This window comes from Pan troglodytes, chromosome 4 (assembly GCF_028858775.2).
Source record: "Pan troglodytes isolate AG18354 chromosome 4, NHGRI_mPanTro3-v2.0_pri, whole genome shotgun sequence".
NCBI classification, from domain to species: domain Eukaryota; kingdom Metazoa; phylum Chordata; class Mammalia; order Primates; family Hominidae; genus Pan; species Pan troglodytes.
In genome coordinates, this window is record NC_072402.2 from 22,504,165 (window position 1) to 22,519,050 (window position 14,886).

The 14,886-nt window shown below is 39.0% G+C and overlaps 1 protein-coding gene across 13 annotated transcripts in view; it reads left to right on the forward strand.

Moving 5' to 3' along the window:
• Positions 1–13,912, forward strand: part of ARB2A (ARB2 cotranscriptional regulator A) — a 493,797-nt gene extending 479,885 nt beyond the window's left edge. For all 13 annotated transcript variants that reach the window (XM_001137302.7, XM_063810257.1, XM_063810253.1 and 10 more), the window contains one exon: positions 10,835–13,912. In XM_001137302.7, coding sequence (XP_001137302.1) covers positions 10,835–10,977 — 143 coding nt within the window. In that variant the 3' untranslated portion in view covers positions 10,978–13,912. The remainder of the gene's footprint in view (positions 1–10,834) is intronic.
• Positions 13,913–14,886: the final 974 nt, after the last annotated feature.

The window sequence follows — 14,886 nt, forward strand, 5'->3', positions numbered from 1 at the left end:
TCTCAAACTGGCAGCCATAGGTACCCAGCTAAGCAGTGAGGGGAAGCTGGGAGGAAAAGCCTGACAAGATATCTGTAAAGTTCTACCAGCCCTTTTCAACAGTGTTATTTTACAATGAAGCAACTTGGGGCCCAGTAAAGCTCTTTGCTAAGTGTGTTGGGACTATTAGAATCAGAAACTTGTTCTTAGGGAAGTAACTACTTTGTGATTCTTTGCTTGCGATTCCCTTGTTTACTTCTGTGCTAACTTACAATCCTTTAGTAAAGTTACTTTTGAAATGACAAAGGGAAACTGAAAAGGGAGGCTTTTGCCCAGGCTTGAGCTGAAGTTTTAATGGGAAACAGTGTAACCCTGGAGGCAAGACCTTGTGGCAACAGTGAGAGTAGTATGTGAGATAAGACAAGAGTTAAAACCAAACAAAACATTTCTATAACAGCTGTCTATATTTTATAGGCAATCGAAGTAACAAAAATGCATACATTTTTTATTGTCTAGGAGAAGGTTGATTAGAGAAGCCAGCCAAGGTTGAAAGTCAGAGACCCACAGCAAGGCAGGCTGTCTACTGCACCTCAAGGATAAATTTACGGCCTGGCATGGTGGCTCATGCCTGTAATCCCAGCACTTTGGGAGGTTGAGGTGGGTGGATCGCCTGAGCTCAGGAGTTCGAGACCAGCCTGACCAACATGGAGAAACCCTGTCTCTACTAAAAATACAAAAATTAGCCAGGTGCATGCCTGTAGTCCCAACTGCTTGGGAGGCTGAGGCAGGAGGATTGCTTGGACCTCGGAGGTCGAGGCTGCAGTGAGCTAAGATCACACCATTGCACTCCAGCCTGGGTGACAAAGCAAGACCCTGTCTTAAAGGAAAAAAAAGGAATAAGTTTACTTCCCAAAGTTATTTCCCTGGGCTCAAACGATTCTCTCACCTCAACCTCCAAGTAGTTGGGACTACAGGTGCATGCCATCGCGCCTGGCTAATTTTTTTGTATTTTTGGTAGAGAGGGCATTTTGCGATGTTGCCCAGCCTGGCCTCCAACTCCTGAGTTCAGGAGATTCACCCCACCTCAGCCTCTCAAAGTGCTGAGATAAAAGGCCCCGCACCCGTCTTCCCTGAATCTTAAACTGCCCCAAGTTCCACTGCGCCCCCACTATGCCCTCTTGTACCACCCCCACGCTTCGCCAGATGAGAATTACTTGGCAGAAAAGGAGCTAGAGGGAAGGATAGGTTGTGCCAGAAGCCACAAATGACGCAAAGTGTCTGCTGCTGATTTTGTGTCTTTTCTTTTAGCTTATTATCTCTGGTCAAACTTGACTTCTTGCCTTTACAGTCTCAATACAATCTCAACTTTAAAGGGCTTGCAACTGTGTTAGCAATGGAAAGAGAACTTGCTTGTATCTTATGCAGGTAATTCAACAAGGCATTGTAACATGTTTTCTGAGCTGCACTTGGCATTTTCCTTACACAATCTCCGTGCACACCCCATCACACCCCATTCACTACTCCCAGTGTGGCCGGCTCATACTTGTCCCTTCTAACTGGGAGGATTTCCAATAGAAGCCCTTCTTTGTGCAAATATTAGTAACGTATATTTCATTTTTTCAAAAAGGATATTGTTCTTAGAAGCTCTAGAATTCATTTTTAAATGAATTTTAGTAGTTATATTTTATTTCTTTTTAGAAGGCACATTATTTTTCAGTGTTCTGATATTTCTCTGATTCTTTATAGCTTTCTAAAAATAACTGCTGGTAAACTCGTAAGTTCATTAGTTAATCCCAATGGGACTCAATAACGCATATTACAGATCTCCTGATTGTTATATATTAGATTTTCTCAAGAATTCCCTTACCTGTTATTATCAACATAGCTATATTGACAGGGTCTTCATTACTTCCTAATTGCCCATACTCCTTTTTCTTGTTAAAGATCAATTTTTAAAATCAAGCCTTGTCATTTTGGAAATATCATAGACATATTATCCTGTTAATATTAATGTGTTTCATATCTTTCTAGTTTCCTGCCTCCTTTATCATAGTAATTTACAAAGTTTATTCATTACCTTTTTCTTTAAAAATGTATTCTTTTGTTGGGGGCAGGGTGAGACGGTAGGGGCACATGTTTGGGTTTTTTCTCCCTGGAACAAAGATATAAAAGATGATCTTTCATATTCAAAGGTGAACAATTGATATTCCCTATTCTAAGCCAGACCCTAGGATGTAAATTATGTGTAGATTGTTAAAATTACAGGCATACCTTGTTTTATTGAGCTTCACGTTATCACACTTTGCAGATATTGCATTGTTTACAAATTGAAGATTTGCAGCAACCCTGTGTCAAGCAAGCCTGTTACCGCCCTTTCAAAAAAAAATCAGCATGTGCTTACTTTGTGTCTCTATGTCACATTTTTTTCAATTCTTGCACTATTTCAGACCTTTTCTTTATTTTTATATCTGTTATGATTATGTGATCTTTGATGTTAATATTATAACTATTTTGGGGCACTAAGAATCATGCCCATAGAAGATGGCAAAGTTAATTGATAATTGTAGTGTATACTCTGACTACTCGTTGGATTGGCCATTCCGCCGTCTCTTACCCTCTCCTCAGGCCTCCCTATTCCTTGAGACACAATATTGAAATTAGGCCAATTAATAACCCTACAATGGCCTCTAAGTGTTCAAGTGAAAGGAAGAGTCTCACATCTCTCACTTTCCATCTAAAGATCAAAATGATTAAGCTTAGTGAGGAAGGCGTGTCAAAAGCCAAGACAGGCTGAAAGCTAGGCCTCTTGCAAAACAGTTAGCCAAGTTGTGAATGCAATGAAAAAGTATTTGAAGGAAATTAAAAGTGCTACTCCAGTGAACACATGAATGATAAGAAAGCAAAACAATCTTATTGCTGATCTGCAGAAAGTTTGAGTAGTCTGGATAGAAGATCAAACAAGCCATAACATTCCGTTAGGCCAGAGCTTAATCCAGACCAAGACCCTAACTTTCTTCAATTCTGTGAAGGCTGAGAGAGATGAAGAAGCTGCAGAAGAAAAGTTGGAAACTTTAGAAGAGGTTGGTTCATGAGATTTAAGGAAAGAAGCCATCTCCAGAACATAAAAGTGCAAGGTGAAGCAGCAAGTACTGCTGTATAAGATATAGCAAGTTATCCAGAAGATCTAGCTAAGACCATTGATGAAGGTGGCTACACTAAACAACAGATTTTCAATGTAGATAAAACAGTCATCTATTGGAAGAAGATGCCATCTAGGACTTTCACAGCTAGAGAGGATAAGTCAATGCCTGGCTTCAAAGTTTCAAAGGACAGGGTAACTCTCTTGTTAGGGGCTAATGAAGCTGATGACTTTAAGTTGAAGCCAATACTCATTTACCACTTTAAAAATCCTAGGGCCTTGAAAATTATGCTGCATCGGCTGGGCACTGTGGCTCATGCCTGTAATCCCAGCACTTTGGGAGGCCGAGATGGGAGGATCATGAAGTCAAGAGATCGAGACCATCTTGGTCAACATGGTGAAACCCCATCTCTACTAAAAATACAAAAATTAGCCGGGCGTGGTGGCACGTGCCTGTGGTCCCAGCTGCCCAGGAGGCTGAGGCAGGAGAATCACTTGAACCTGGGAGGTGGAGGTTGCAGTGAGCCAAGATCACACCAGCCTGGGTGACAGAGCAAGACTCCATCTCAAAAAAAAAAAAAAAAAAAAAAAAAATTATGCTACGTCTACTGTGCCTGCACTCTATGAGTGGAACAACAGAGCCTGGGTGACAGAGCAAGACTCCATCTCAAAAAAAAAAAAAAAAAAAATTATGCTACGTCTACTGTGCCTGCACTCTATGAGTGGAACAACAGAGTCTGGATGACAGCACATTTGTTTACAGCATAGGTTAGTGAATATTGTAAGCCCACTGTTGAGACCTACTGCTCAGAAAAAAAAAGAATCCTTTCAAAATATTATCACTCCTTGACAGTACACTTGGTTACCCAAGAGTTCTGATGGAGATGTATAAGAAAATTCATGTTGTTTTCATTCCTGCTAACACAACATGCATTCTGCAGCCCATGGACCAAGGAGTAGTTTCAACTTTCAGGTCTCATTATTTAAGAAATACATTTTGTGGCCGGGCATGGTGGCTCATGCCTGTAATCCCACCACTTTGGGAAGCCAAGGCGGGCAGATCACGAGGTCAGGAGTTCAAGACCAGCCTGACCAACATGGTGAAACCCTGTCTCTAAAAACACAAAAATTAGCTGGGCGTGGTGGTGCGCACCTGTAATCCCAGCTACTCAGGAAGCTGAGGCAGGAGAATGGCTTGAACCTGGGAGGTGGAGGTTGCAGTGAGCCAAGATCATGCCACTGCACTCCAGCAGTAGGTGACAGAGTGAGACTCCATCTCAAAAAAAAAAAAAAACAAAAAAAACACATTTTGTAAGGCTGTAGGTGCCAGAGATAGTGATTCCTCTGATGGATCTGGGTACAGTCAATTGAGAGCCTTCTGGAAAAGATTCACCATTCTAGCTTCTATTAAGAACATTTGTGATTCATGGGAGGAGGTCAGAATATCAATAAGAACAAGAGTTTGGAAGAAGTTGATTCCAGCACTCATGGATGAACGTCTTTGAGGGATTCAAGATTCAGTAAAGGAAGTAAACTGCAGATGTGGTAGAAATAGCAAAAGAACCAGAATTAGAAGTGGAGCCTGAAGATGTGGCTGAATTGCTGCAATCTCATGATAAAACATTAAGAGATGAGGAGTTATTTCTTATGGATGAGCAAAGAATGTGGTTTCTTGAGATGGAATGTATTCCTGGTGAAGGTGCTGTAAACATTGTTGAAATGACAACAAAGAATTTTGAATATTGCATAAACTTAGTTGATAAAACAGTGGCAAGGTTTGAAAGGATTGACTAATTTTGAAAGAAGTTCTACTGTGGGTAAAATGCTGTCAAACAACATTACATGCTACAGAGAAATCTTTCAGGAAAGGAAGGGTCAATCAATGCAGCAAACTACATCATTGTCTTATTTTAAGAAATTACCACAACCACCTTGATCTTTAGCAATCATCACTCTGATCAGTCAGCAGCCATCAACGTGGAGGCAAGACCCTCCACTAGCAAAATAGTTGCAACTTGCTAAAAACTCAGATGATTATTAGCATTTTTAGCAATAAAGCATGTTTTAATTAAGGTACTTACAATGTCTTTTTAGACATAATGCTTTTGCACACTTAGTAGACTGGAGCATAGTGTAAACATAACTTTTATATCCACTGTGAAACCAAAAAAAAGTGTGATTCACCTAATTACACTGTTCACTTCATTGGGGTGGTGTGTAACCAAACCCACGATATCTTCAAGGTATGCCTGTATTCCATGACCTTTTGGTCTAGGACCATGTAAGACAAAGTGACTAACAATAATTATAAGAGTGAATGGCAGATGAAGAAATTCTTTTAAATTATCTTTTTGGTGATAAGTTACTCTACAACTCAGATTGTTCTTCAGTCTTTTTACTGTTTACCAGTAAACCTTATCTCTGGAAAATCTGATTAGTATGTGTGTATGCATGTGTGTGTGTGATATCATTTGAAGAATGATCATTTGTTTTACCAGAAAATTATTCACTTTATTAAGGGATTCATTGAAAAGGTAAATAACCCATGTCTTCATTTAAAAATAGATTTCATTAACAGAAATTATATTCCCATATAACTTAAGACATCTACTGCATAAAATGACATATAGCTTCAAAATAATATACATCTGCCAAAGTAAACATCAGGATTTTGGCTGCTAACTCAGTAGCATACTTTGATTACTTTTTGCCCCTGCCCCCACAAAAATACTTCTAAACACTAAGATCAAGTAAAGAGGAGTGTAGGCAGGGGTGATGTATAAGAAACACTTGAATCAGAGTCATTCACAGGCAGAAGTAAGGGGAATAGATAAGACAGAAGATGCAGTAATGTTTTCATCTCTCTTATCGTATTCTTTGCTATTCCACCTTCAGTGCTGTTTTTAACCATTTTTTCTAAATGCTATTACATGAATGTAGCCTCCCTCTTTGTCAGTTCTATTACAAGGCACTTTTTCTTAAATATGTAGTCTTTTGGGAAAACAAATGACACATTTTAGCAATTTGATCTTTCTCATATGATTTATAGTCTCATTCTTGATTCTTAGAGTTTCTAATCTTTTTCACCACTTTTGCTATTTTCACTCCTTTAAAATTTGCTACAGTTCATTTTTTAAAACAAGTGATAAGTCAAGGATATTCAGGGTAGTATTTTCATTGGACGATCCCCTGCCTTTTAGTCACTTCACAATGAATAACATCATTGACAAATGGCATTTGTGGAAGAAACATAAGAAAAATGAAAAATAGGTATTTTCTGCTCTGTACAAGGATAAGAGAGATAGCTAGAGTAGGGTTCAGATTATTGGAAGAATTAATCTCTAATATAGTAAGAAAGAATTAACTATTCATTTTTATTTTAGCTGACCTTTGATTAGCTACTATTATAACAAATATTATGCCGTGCTTTTACTGTCCTGAAATAAATTCTACAGATAACATAATCTACCTACTTATGAGATTGTTAAATCTTTGTAATGCTCTAGTTAACATGTAGAAGGAATAAAAGTAATTCATAATAAAATAATATGGATTTCAAGATTTAAAGTGCTCAGGCAAACCTACATGAGAAGACATAATAAAGTAGTCAGATACTTGGTCCTATGCATGGAATCATCATGAATTTGACAGCTACAGATGCAGGCTGATACAGGTATGCTTATTGGCACCTCAAGTACCATGGGCATGGTGCCATCAGTTATGATATTTTTTTCATAGGGTAAACCACTCTTGGTAAGACTCTGAAAAACATAAAATGCATGACCCTTTCGATTTACATGGTAGTTGTATTCCTGGAAAATTCAGTATATATTAAAATCATGCAAAAAGTATTTTAAGATTATCTGTAAAACATATTTAAATTCTAATCCATATAATTATAAACAGGTTTTCAACTACATGAATAGCTGCTGAACATTTGAAAATCATGTGGGATGCAGAACAATTCTGTACTGCCTTGCAAATTACAGGATATCCACTATCCCTGACCTTCTCCCAATAAATACCAATAACACCTTCCAATCATCTTGACCACCGAAAATATCCCTGCAAATTTCCAAAATGCCTCCAGAGGCCATTATCATCTCCATTAAGAACCACTGATTGAAACTGAGCAAAGGTATTTTTTTGTAATGAAGTGCTGTGATCCTTTACATTTTACTTTTATACTGAATTGATGTTATAGACTAGGAAACTGAATTCACTCCAAAGGTGAATTATCCAGTTAGACCAAGCCTGCCACTCCTAAATGATACCAAAATCATTCCTTGAGAACTTGGCAGATATTTAATGTGGAAAAACATTTTACTCCTTATATTTTGTGAAACTCTCTAAATTAGGAAAATTATTGGTTTGAAAAGTAGAGACTTTTGATAAGGGTAAAGTAGTGTTAGTGAAAAGACTAGACTAGACTAGTTTTGTGAAACTCTCTAAATTAGGAAAATTATTGGTTTGAAAAGTAGAGACTTTTGATAAGGGTAAAGTGGTGTTAGTGAAAAGACTAGACCTTAACCATAAAACCATGTTTTTCTCCTTCAAATGACAAGGTTAGTGCTAAATAAACTAGTTTCCCTGTGATTTCTACATCATTGCATTTTATTAATAAATGGCTGCTTTTTTGATTGACCTAAACTTCTACCTTTTATATCCTTTTATGAACAAATAATGTAATGGTCTAGTGTTTCTGTACTGATGTAATAAAAAGCATCCCACTTAATGTCCCCTAAAGTGATGTATTTTTTAAGTACTAGAAACCTGCTCTCAAAAGTTTCCATTCACTGAACATTGTCATGGATAGAGTTTCATATTCATCTGTAAATATTTTCACTGAACTTTGGACCTAAATTTTTGAAAATGGTCTCCAAACATATTCTTGAAATGTATATATGCAGTCCCAGTTAGACATGTAATTATTCAACTTCCGAATGGTATTCTAAAAATCATTTAAAATCTACTTCCAAAAATTTAGAAAAGACATTTTTATATTACATATTCATGTTATCATTCCTTAGTTTAGGGAGAATTCTCTCCCTTCCACCCCATTCTCTGTAATTCAGTTGCTAACCTACCTTATTACCTTTACTCCTAGCAATTTCCCTTCGTCTGACAGAAGCACACATTCTCATTATTTATACTCTTAAATTACAAGAGTAAATGTTGAGAGCCAGTACAAGTATTCCGTTATCTCAGGGACTCTGGTCTTTTCAGTCCAGGACTAATCAAGCAGAGAGTCATCAAAAGCTAAAACTAAAAAGCTTTTGTAGTGATTTTATCACCAGGGAAATCTGTTCATCCTTCAGAAGGATTGTTACCCGTAAAGAAGAAATAAAGGAGTTAAAATTGCTTCAGACCGTTGACTCCTTAGGTCCCTCTAGATTCATAGATTGAATTGGTTTCAAGGGGTGGGAGGAATTATGAGGGGAATTCCCTGAGAAAGCTTACAAATTGATCATAGCCTTAGTAACACTAGTAGGTGTAAGTGTGATCACTATGGAGGAAATGCCAAATGTGGCTGTAAGCTTGGGAAATGGTTAAGAAAAGAGACAATTAACACCTTTTTTTTTTTTTTTTTGGCTTATTGTATTTGGGGGTGGGTGTTGCCATGGAGTATGCATCTGAGAATGGTCTTTCAAAATGAATTACAACTGATTTTAAAATGTCCTACCATTATAAGTGCAACTGTGTAGTTATTACTGAAGTGAAACTAGGGTTGCAAACACTATAGAATAGAGACACACATTTGATAACCCTATCCAGAAACTGGTCCTCCTAGATCTACCCACAAATATCATTTAAAGCAGGTATGTCTGAGCATATGTAGAACTGCTCACTTAGGTTTGGAAAATATAAATGCCTCCAAATTCAAAAGAATCCTTTAAGATTGTCATTTGAATAAATCAGTAAAAATATAATAATACCTAGATGTTATGTATTATAACACCTATTGATGCAAGCAGGCATATATATATAATTTTCCCCCAAGAATTCTATGAAGAATTGTCAAAATCCACCTAGCACTTTAGGATTTAACAAGATAAACCTACACTCATCCCTCCTTCCTATTGAGTAACAATGAATTTTGCCCAAAATGAGTAAGCAAATAAAATGACCTCATTTTTAGTCTGAGTTGGGGGATATGACTTTAATACTGGGTCTTAGTTTCAAATTCAGGTTCATGAGGCCAGTCTGCAGAGGAAAGGAGGATAGGGAGAATCCTTGGGAGGGCACTGATAAAGAGAGAGGGGTTCTCTAGTAGGGCCAGCTCCCACAGCTAAGTCAGGCACAGACTGTAGCTTTCTGCTCTCTGGCCGACAGCAGCCATAGCATCCTTATTGTTGTAACTCCTAGATTGTGATACTGTCACAAAACTGTTGCTAGGCAACAAATGTGGTTACCAGGTCTCAGCGAATAGCTGAAGGGGAAAGCAAAGTGTTGCACCATTGTAGAGTAACCATAGCAATGACCTACTATTACAGACTAAAGAATTATCATTAACAATGTTAAAGTATCAGACTGAGGCCCTGAATCCGGAGACTTCCAAGCGGTATCTCTCTGCATAATTGAGTGATCTAGGAAGAGATTTCAACTGTTTAAAAGCTATTCACTCATTATTTCTGTGGAAGTCTGTAATTATTTTAATTTTTAATTTTAAAAAGTGCTCATTTATGAAGCCACTGGTAAAATGCTACATAAGCCATCACAGGGAGTCAAAAATAGCTAAATGTATTTCCTCATATGTTCTTATGCTTGCATCCGTGTTATCCGCTGCCTGTGTTAAACTGAAGGTCGATCTGATTTGAAAACATGCTGTACATTAGTATTACATCGAAACCACAGAGAGAAGCTGTAGTAAAATAAAGTAACCCCATAAATTGACAACTAACCTGCATTTTCTAAGTTGAATTCCTCCTGACAAAATGGGAGGCCTAGATGCTCTTTTAGTAGTCACGGCTTTGAAACCTTTTTTTTAGCTGTTCTAAATTTGCCCCTTAAAATCTGTAAAAATGTCGCCCGCCAGGACACTTCAAGGCGTAATCCCTTTTGAATGCGGTCCTTCATTAAGCGTCCCGTATGATTTGGTCTCAGTGACCTAGCTGAGGTAATCGTGTCTAACAGCACAGCTTCCGGGAGACGCAAGAAAAATCATTCCCCCTTCCCCTCCACACCACCCCCTTGGGAAGCAAGGAAACAGGCGCTGTGCGATCCCGCACGCAGGGGAAACCAATCCCCGCGCGCGCCGAGTCTCGGGAGTGGGTGGTTTCCCGGAGGGAGAGGGAGTGGCCCTTCCCGCCCAGCGCTTCCATTGGCCCGGAGAGGCGGAGGCCTCGGGCGGCCAGCCGCGCCTCGGGCGACCCCGGGACAGATCCGGGCCGCGTCCCCGCGTTGGGAGAGGGATGGGGACTGAGGCCGGAGACGCCTAGACGCCGCGGATAGCGAAGTCTGAGTTCCTCTGAGCCAGGGGGCAAGTGACCCCGCAGCCCTAGTTGTGCCCTGGGAGTCGGCTGGCCCGCGCCCGCGAGGGGGCGGGGGTCCTGGCTGAGGGGCGGGGCGCGGGCGGCTGAGGCGGGGCGCAGGCGGGAGGGGCGGGGAGGGGCGGGACCGGGTGGTCGGGAGCCGGGGCTCGGCCTGGCCCTCGCCGCCCTCACCGCGCCCGGCCCCGCGTGGCCACCTGGTAACCGAATGTGTGGTTCTTTGCAGGCACCGACCGTCACGAGCTAACTTCCTGGAAGAGCTTTCCGTCTATTTTCAAATTCTTTACCGAAGCCTCAGAGGCCAAGACCAGCTCCCTGAAGCCGGCTGTGACGCGCCGCTCGCACCGCATCAAGCACGAAGAGCTGTAAGAGGAGCGAGCGCGACGGGGGAGGCCGCCCTGGCGCACGCACCCGCACGCCTCCTCACTGCTTGTGTCGTCGAGCGGACTCCCAGCCCCTCATTAGATTGTTTTCTTCCCAGAGCACAGGGTCGTGATATATACATCTAAATAGCGTTTTGCATTATTTCTAGATGAGTGCAACTGTCAAAGCAATATGGGTTCACTGGTCGTGCTTCCTGCGGGCTGAGCGCGGGCTGAGCGCTGCCAGTCAGCGCTCACATTAAGGCTGACAGCGCCCTGCCTGGCGCGGCCGGCGAGGCTCTAATTGCCCTGACGGAGACCGCGCGGGCGCTGCGGGTCCGGCGGCGTCGGCGCGGTCCTAGTGCCCGCCGTAGCGGAGCCGCTGCTGCTTCCCCCTCCTTAATTATGTCCATCTTTCCCCGCTCTCAACTGGAGCAAACTTCTATTCCAGACTTCAGATTTCCATTTTCACTAGGTTTTTCCCTGAGGGCATCTTATTACCCACCTCTTTTTTTTTTTTTTTTTTAAGGAAGTTCCACACACACTCCAAAGCCGATTTCAAATTCAGAACCTGAATGCCATGATGTACCATGTAGTTTGGGGAGTGCAAATTGTTCTCTCCCTGTTTTCATTTCGGGACCAGAAAAAAAACAACTCTGCATAAAAATCTATAAAGTGCTGAATCCGCATTACTGCTGAAAATCCTTTTGCCAGCTAATTGTGAGAGTTTACACAAGTCTCTGATTTCAGAAGAGACTGTTAAAACCAAAACAATGATGGGCAGCTCTTTTAAGTGTAGGTGTGAAAGGTCCCATTTTCAATGGAATTTCCAACTGTTATCACTGGGATTGACTTTACTTTTTAAACACATAATGTGTACTGAGTGGCATTGTAATTTAGATATAACACACTTAAGTTTTGCTTTTTAAATCTCTCTGTAGAGAAAGATTGTTGTTGTTAATCCTTTCCAGAATGATCTATTCTGAGCTTTCCTGGAGTTAGGCCCTTCTAGGGAGAGAATTTTTTTATTGTCATCAGGAAACGAAACCTTTGTGCTCTGCAGCCTTTTTCTTCTGAAAGGCTAAGTGGGGCTAAAATTATCCTTTTAGTTTTCTGCTTTAACAAGAAGAGAAGGACTTGGTGTGAAAGAATTTCTTCTCTCAGTCCAATGGTATAATTTTTAGCACTCCGCTTCCTCTGTAGGGTTTAGCCCTACAGTTTGAACAATTAAGTATTTTAATCCAGCTAAGATGTGGCCAACACTGTGAAATACAGGAGATGTTAAGGTTTTGCTGACTTTTAGATTAAAATCTTAAAATTTCACATTATATTTTAATTACTTGACAAGTTTAATTACCTAGTAAAGATTGTTTCTAATAGATGAGAACATAAATTTAATAGTTTTCATCCTTTTTTAAAGTGTGTGCAACAATTAATATGCCTGCCTTATTTGAGGACATGATAAAATGTACCCAAAATGACTTCGAACTGTCTAATGCCTCAGAAAAGTAACTTAAAATCAACCACTTCGTGCTTAAATGTTTTTATATTATGAACCGATTTCAACAAGTTTTAAAGCTGTTAATATCTCATTGCTGTGTTTGACATACAAGTACATTCATTGGTTCTATAGTCTTAATGATGACAAATTAAAGATGTTTTTTCAGTGCTCAGGTATGCATATATTTTCGTGTTACTTAAGCAAAATCAACTATATAGGAGGAAAAATAAAAATGGCATTTTATTCAGCTACCAGATGGCTTAAAATGAGTAAACCCCAACAACATCAAGCACATTTGTCTGTGATATTGACCCTTTTTATCCAATCATTACTATTTTAGAAGTAGTGGTGAACTGTGTAAAATAATGGTATCTTCAGCAGTGTTCCGGAATCTTAGTTGAGGGACAAACATTCCTTCCAGTGAGAGATTCAAGAATTGATGTGAATTGAATATATTTTTCAAGGTATTATAAATTGTGTTGTGTTTTCAGTATATGAAAATGTTGACAGGAAACAATTTTATAGCATTTATAAAAAACCAACACTTGTGCAATGCTAAATTGGCGAAGCTTCTGCACCTGAATTAGAGCACAATAAATATGCTGTTTATAAACCAAATCACTGCTATTCCTTCTCTCAAATCATCTCTCCTCTTTTTAAACCTTTACTTATAGCTAGAATAAATCACTATTTAATTGCCTCTAATACTTTAAAACTACTGGATGGTTAGGCCTTGTTTAACTATTTATGGAGAGCTATTTGCAAACTTAAGTTGTGTAAATGTAATTTCTACTTGTGAATCTGAGCTGTAGCAGCCCAGAGGGAGCTAGGCAAACTATTCCAGACCACCAACTGATAAGTGATCAGATTCTTTGTAATGTAGGATTTTTTAACCTGTTGATTATGGGTTTGTTGATATAAATGTAATAATGTTCACCTCGATTTTCCTGGAGTAACAACCAGCAGTTGGTAGTAGCCCACCTGCATGAGGACGGCCAGTGTTAACAATATTTTTGTTCTGATCTTCTTCTTCCCCATTTTTGTTTCCTCAAACCGGTTTTTAGGAGAGTGGAGATTTAAAGTCAGGATGTGGCCTTTTTATTTTAATTATATACTTAATTCTTAGAACAAGTAGAATGGGAAAACAGTGACTGATAAATCTAAGATTCAAAATAGTCCTGTCGAAACTTAAAGGCCAGATTATTGCTTTGGAGCTTTCTGTAGGTACTAGCCATCCCGTCGTTAAATGTTTTCATGGATATTTGAAAAGAAGACCATGTACCTTTAATAACTGTTCTTTTCTCGAGTTTCTGCCTTGTGCTTTGACCTGGATTGCATTATTATTGTTTATGCGAAGTAAAAAAAAAAAAGGAAAGCACAAGCTTTTCCTGTATATTATATTTCCATTTCCATTTTAAAATAAAAACAATTTTCCCAACAACAGCGGTGTTATTATTCTTGCTCAGAAGAATTCTTGCTTATTCACCAATTGCATAGAGACTTTTTAAAGCAAAAACATAAAAGGAAGGATGAGACAGCATCCGTCAATATTTTAAACTTTCTGGCTACTTTTTATTTCTGTTAGTATTGCTGTAAGGTAATATCCTAACTTTAGTTGAGTCACTATTTGGCTTGCACCTTTTACAAAGCTAACATTTCTAAGACAGTTGTTTTTAATATCTTAAATATCTCCTTAGCAAGGAAATCTGAACAACCTATCAATTAAATTGTTGTTTTATAAAATACACTTGAATATGCCATAAATAAATGTGTTTTCCAAGAGGAGTCTGGTGAGTTTAAGTTGCCTCCAAGTTCATGTATATAGGTTCTTGATGTACTGTGTTCGATCTGAAAATAACTTACATTTCTTTTACAGCTTTCTTAAAACCTTTAGCCCCTTTTAGAGATATGCTAACTATATTATCCGTGCTAATAAGTTAGATTTTGTTTGTTTCTCTGGATTATCTGCGGTTCAATCCAAACACGTGTGTCTCTTGTTATAATCATATTTTTTACTGTAAACTGACAGGTTCCTGTTGGTGTCTGTAATCCTAATTCATTTAAGAAAGAGTACTACTACAGAAAGTGTAAAAATTTCTCAAAAACTTTCCACATGCCCCTCTGGAGAAAAAAAATGTCTTTAAATGTGAGACACTCTCATCTTTGAAATATGGGTGGCAAAAAGGGGGATGATGGTGGTGGTTATTTTATTATTACTTATTAGTGGCCATAATAATATAAAATAAAAGACTCCAGGAGGTACTCCCTTTCAAAAATTGAATACTTTCCTTCCTTCCTTATATAGAATGACTGAGTGGGAGTCTCTTGAATTGTTCGTCTTCCTTTTATCTAATATTCTATTAATCTCCAAAAAGATCAGTTTGAGTCTGGGAAAGGGTTTTTAATCAACACTTC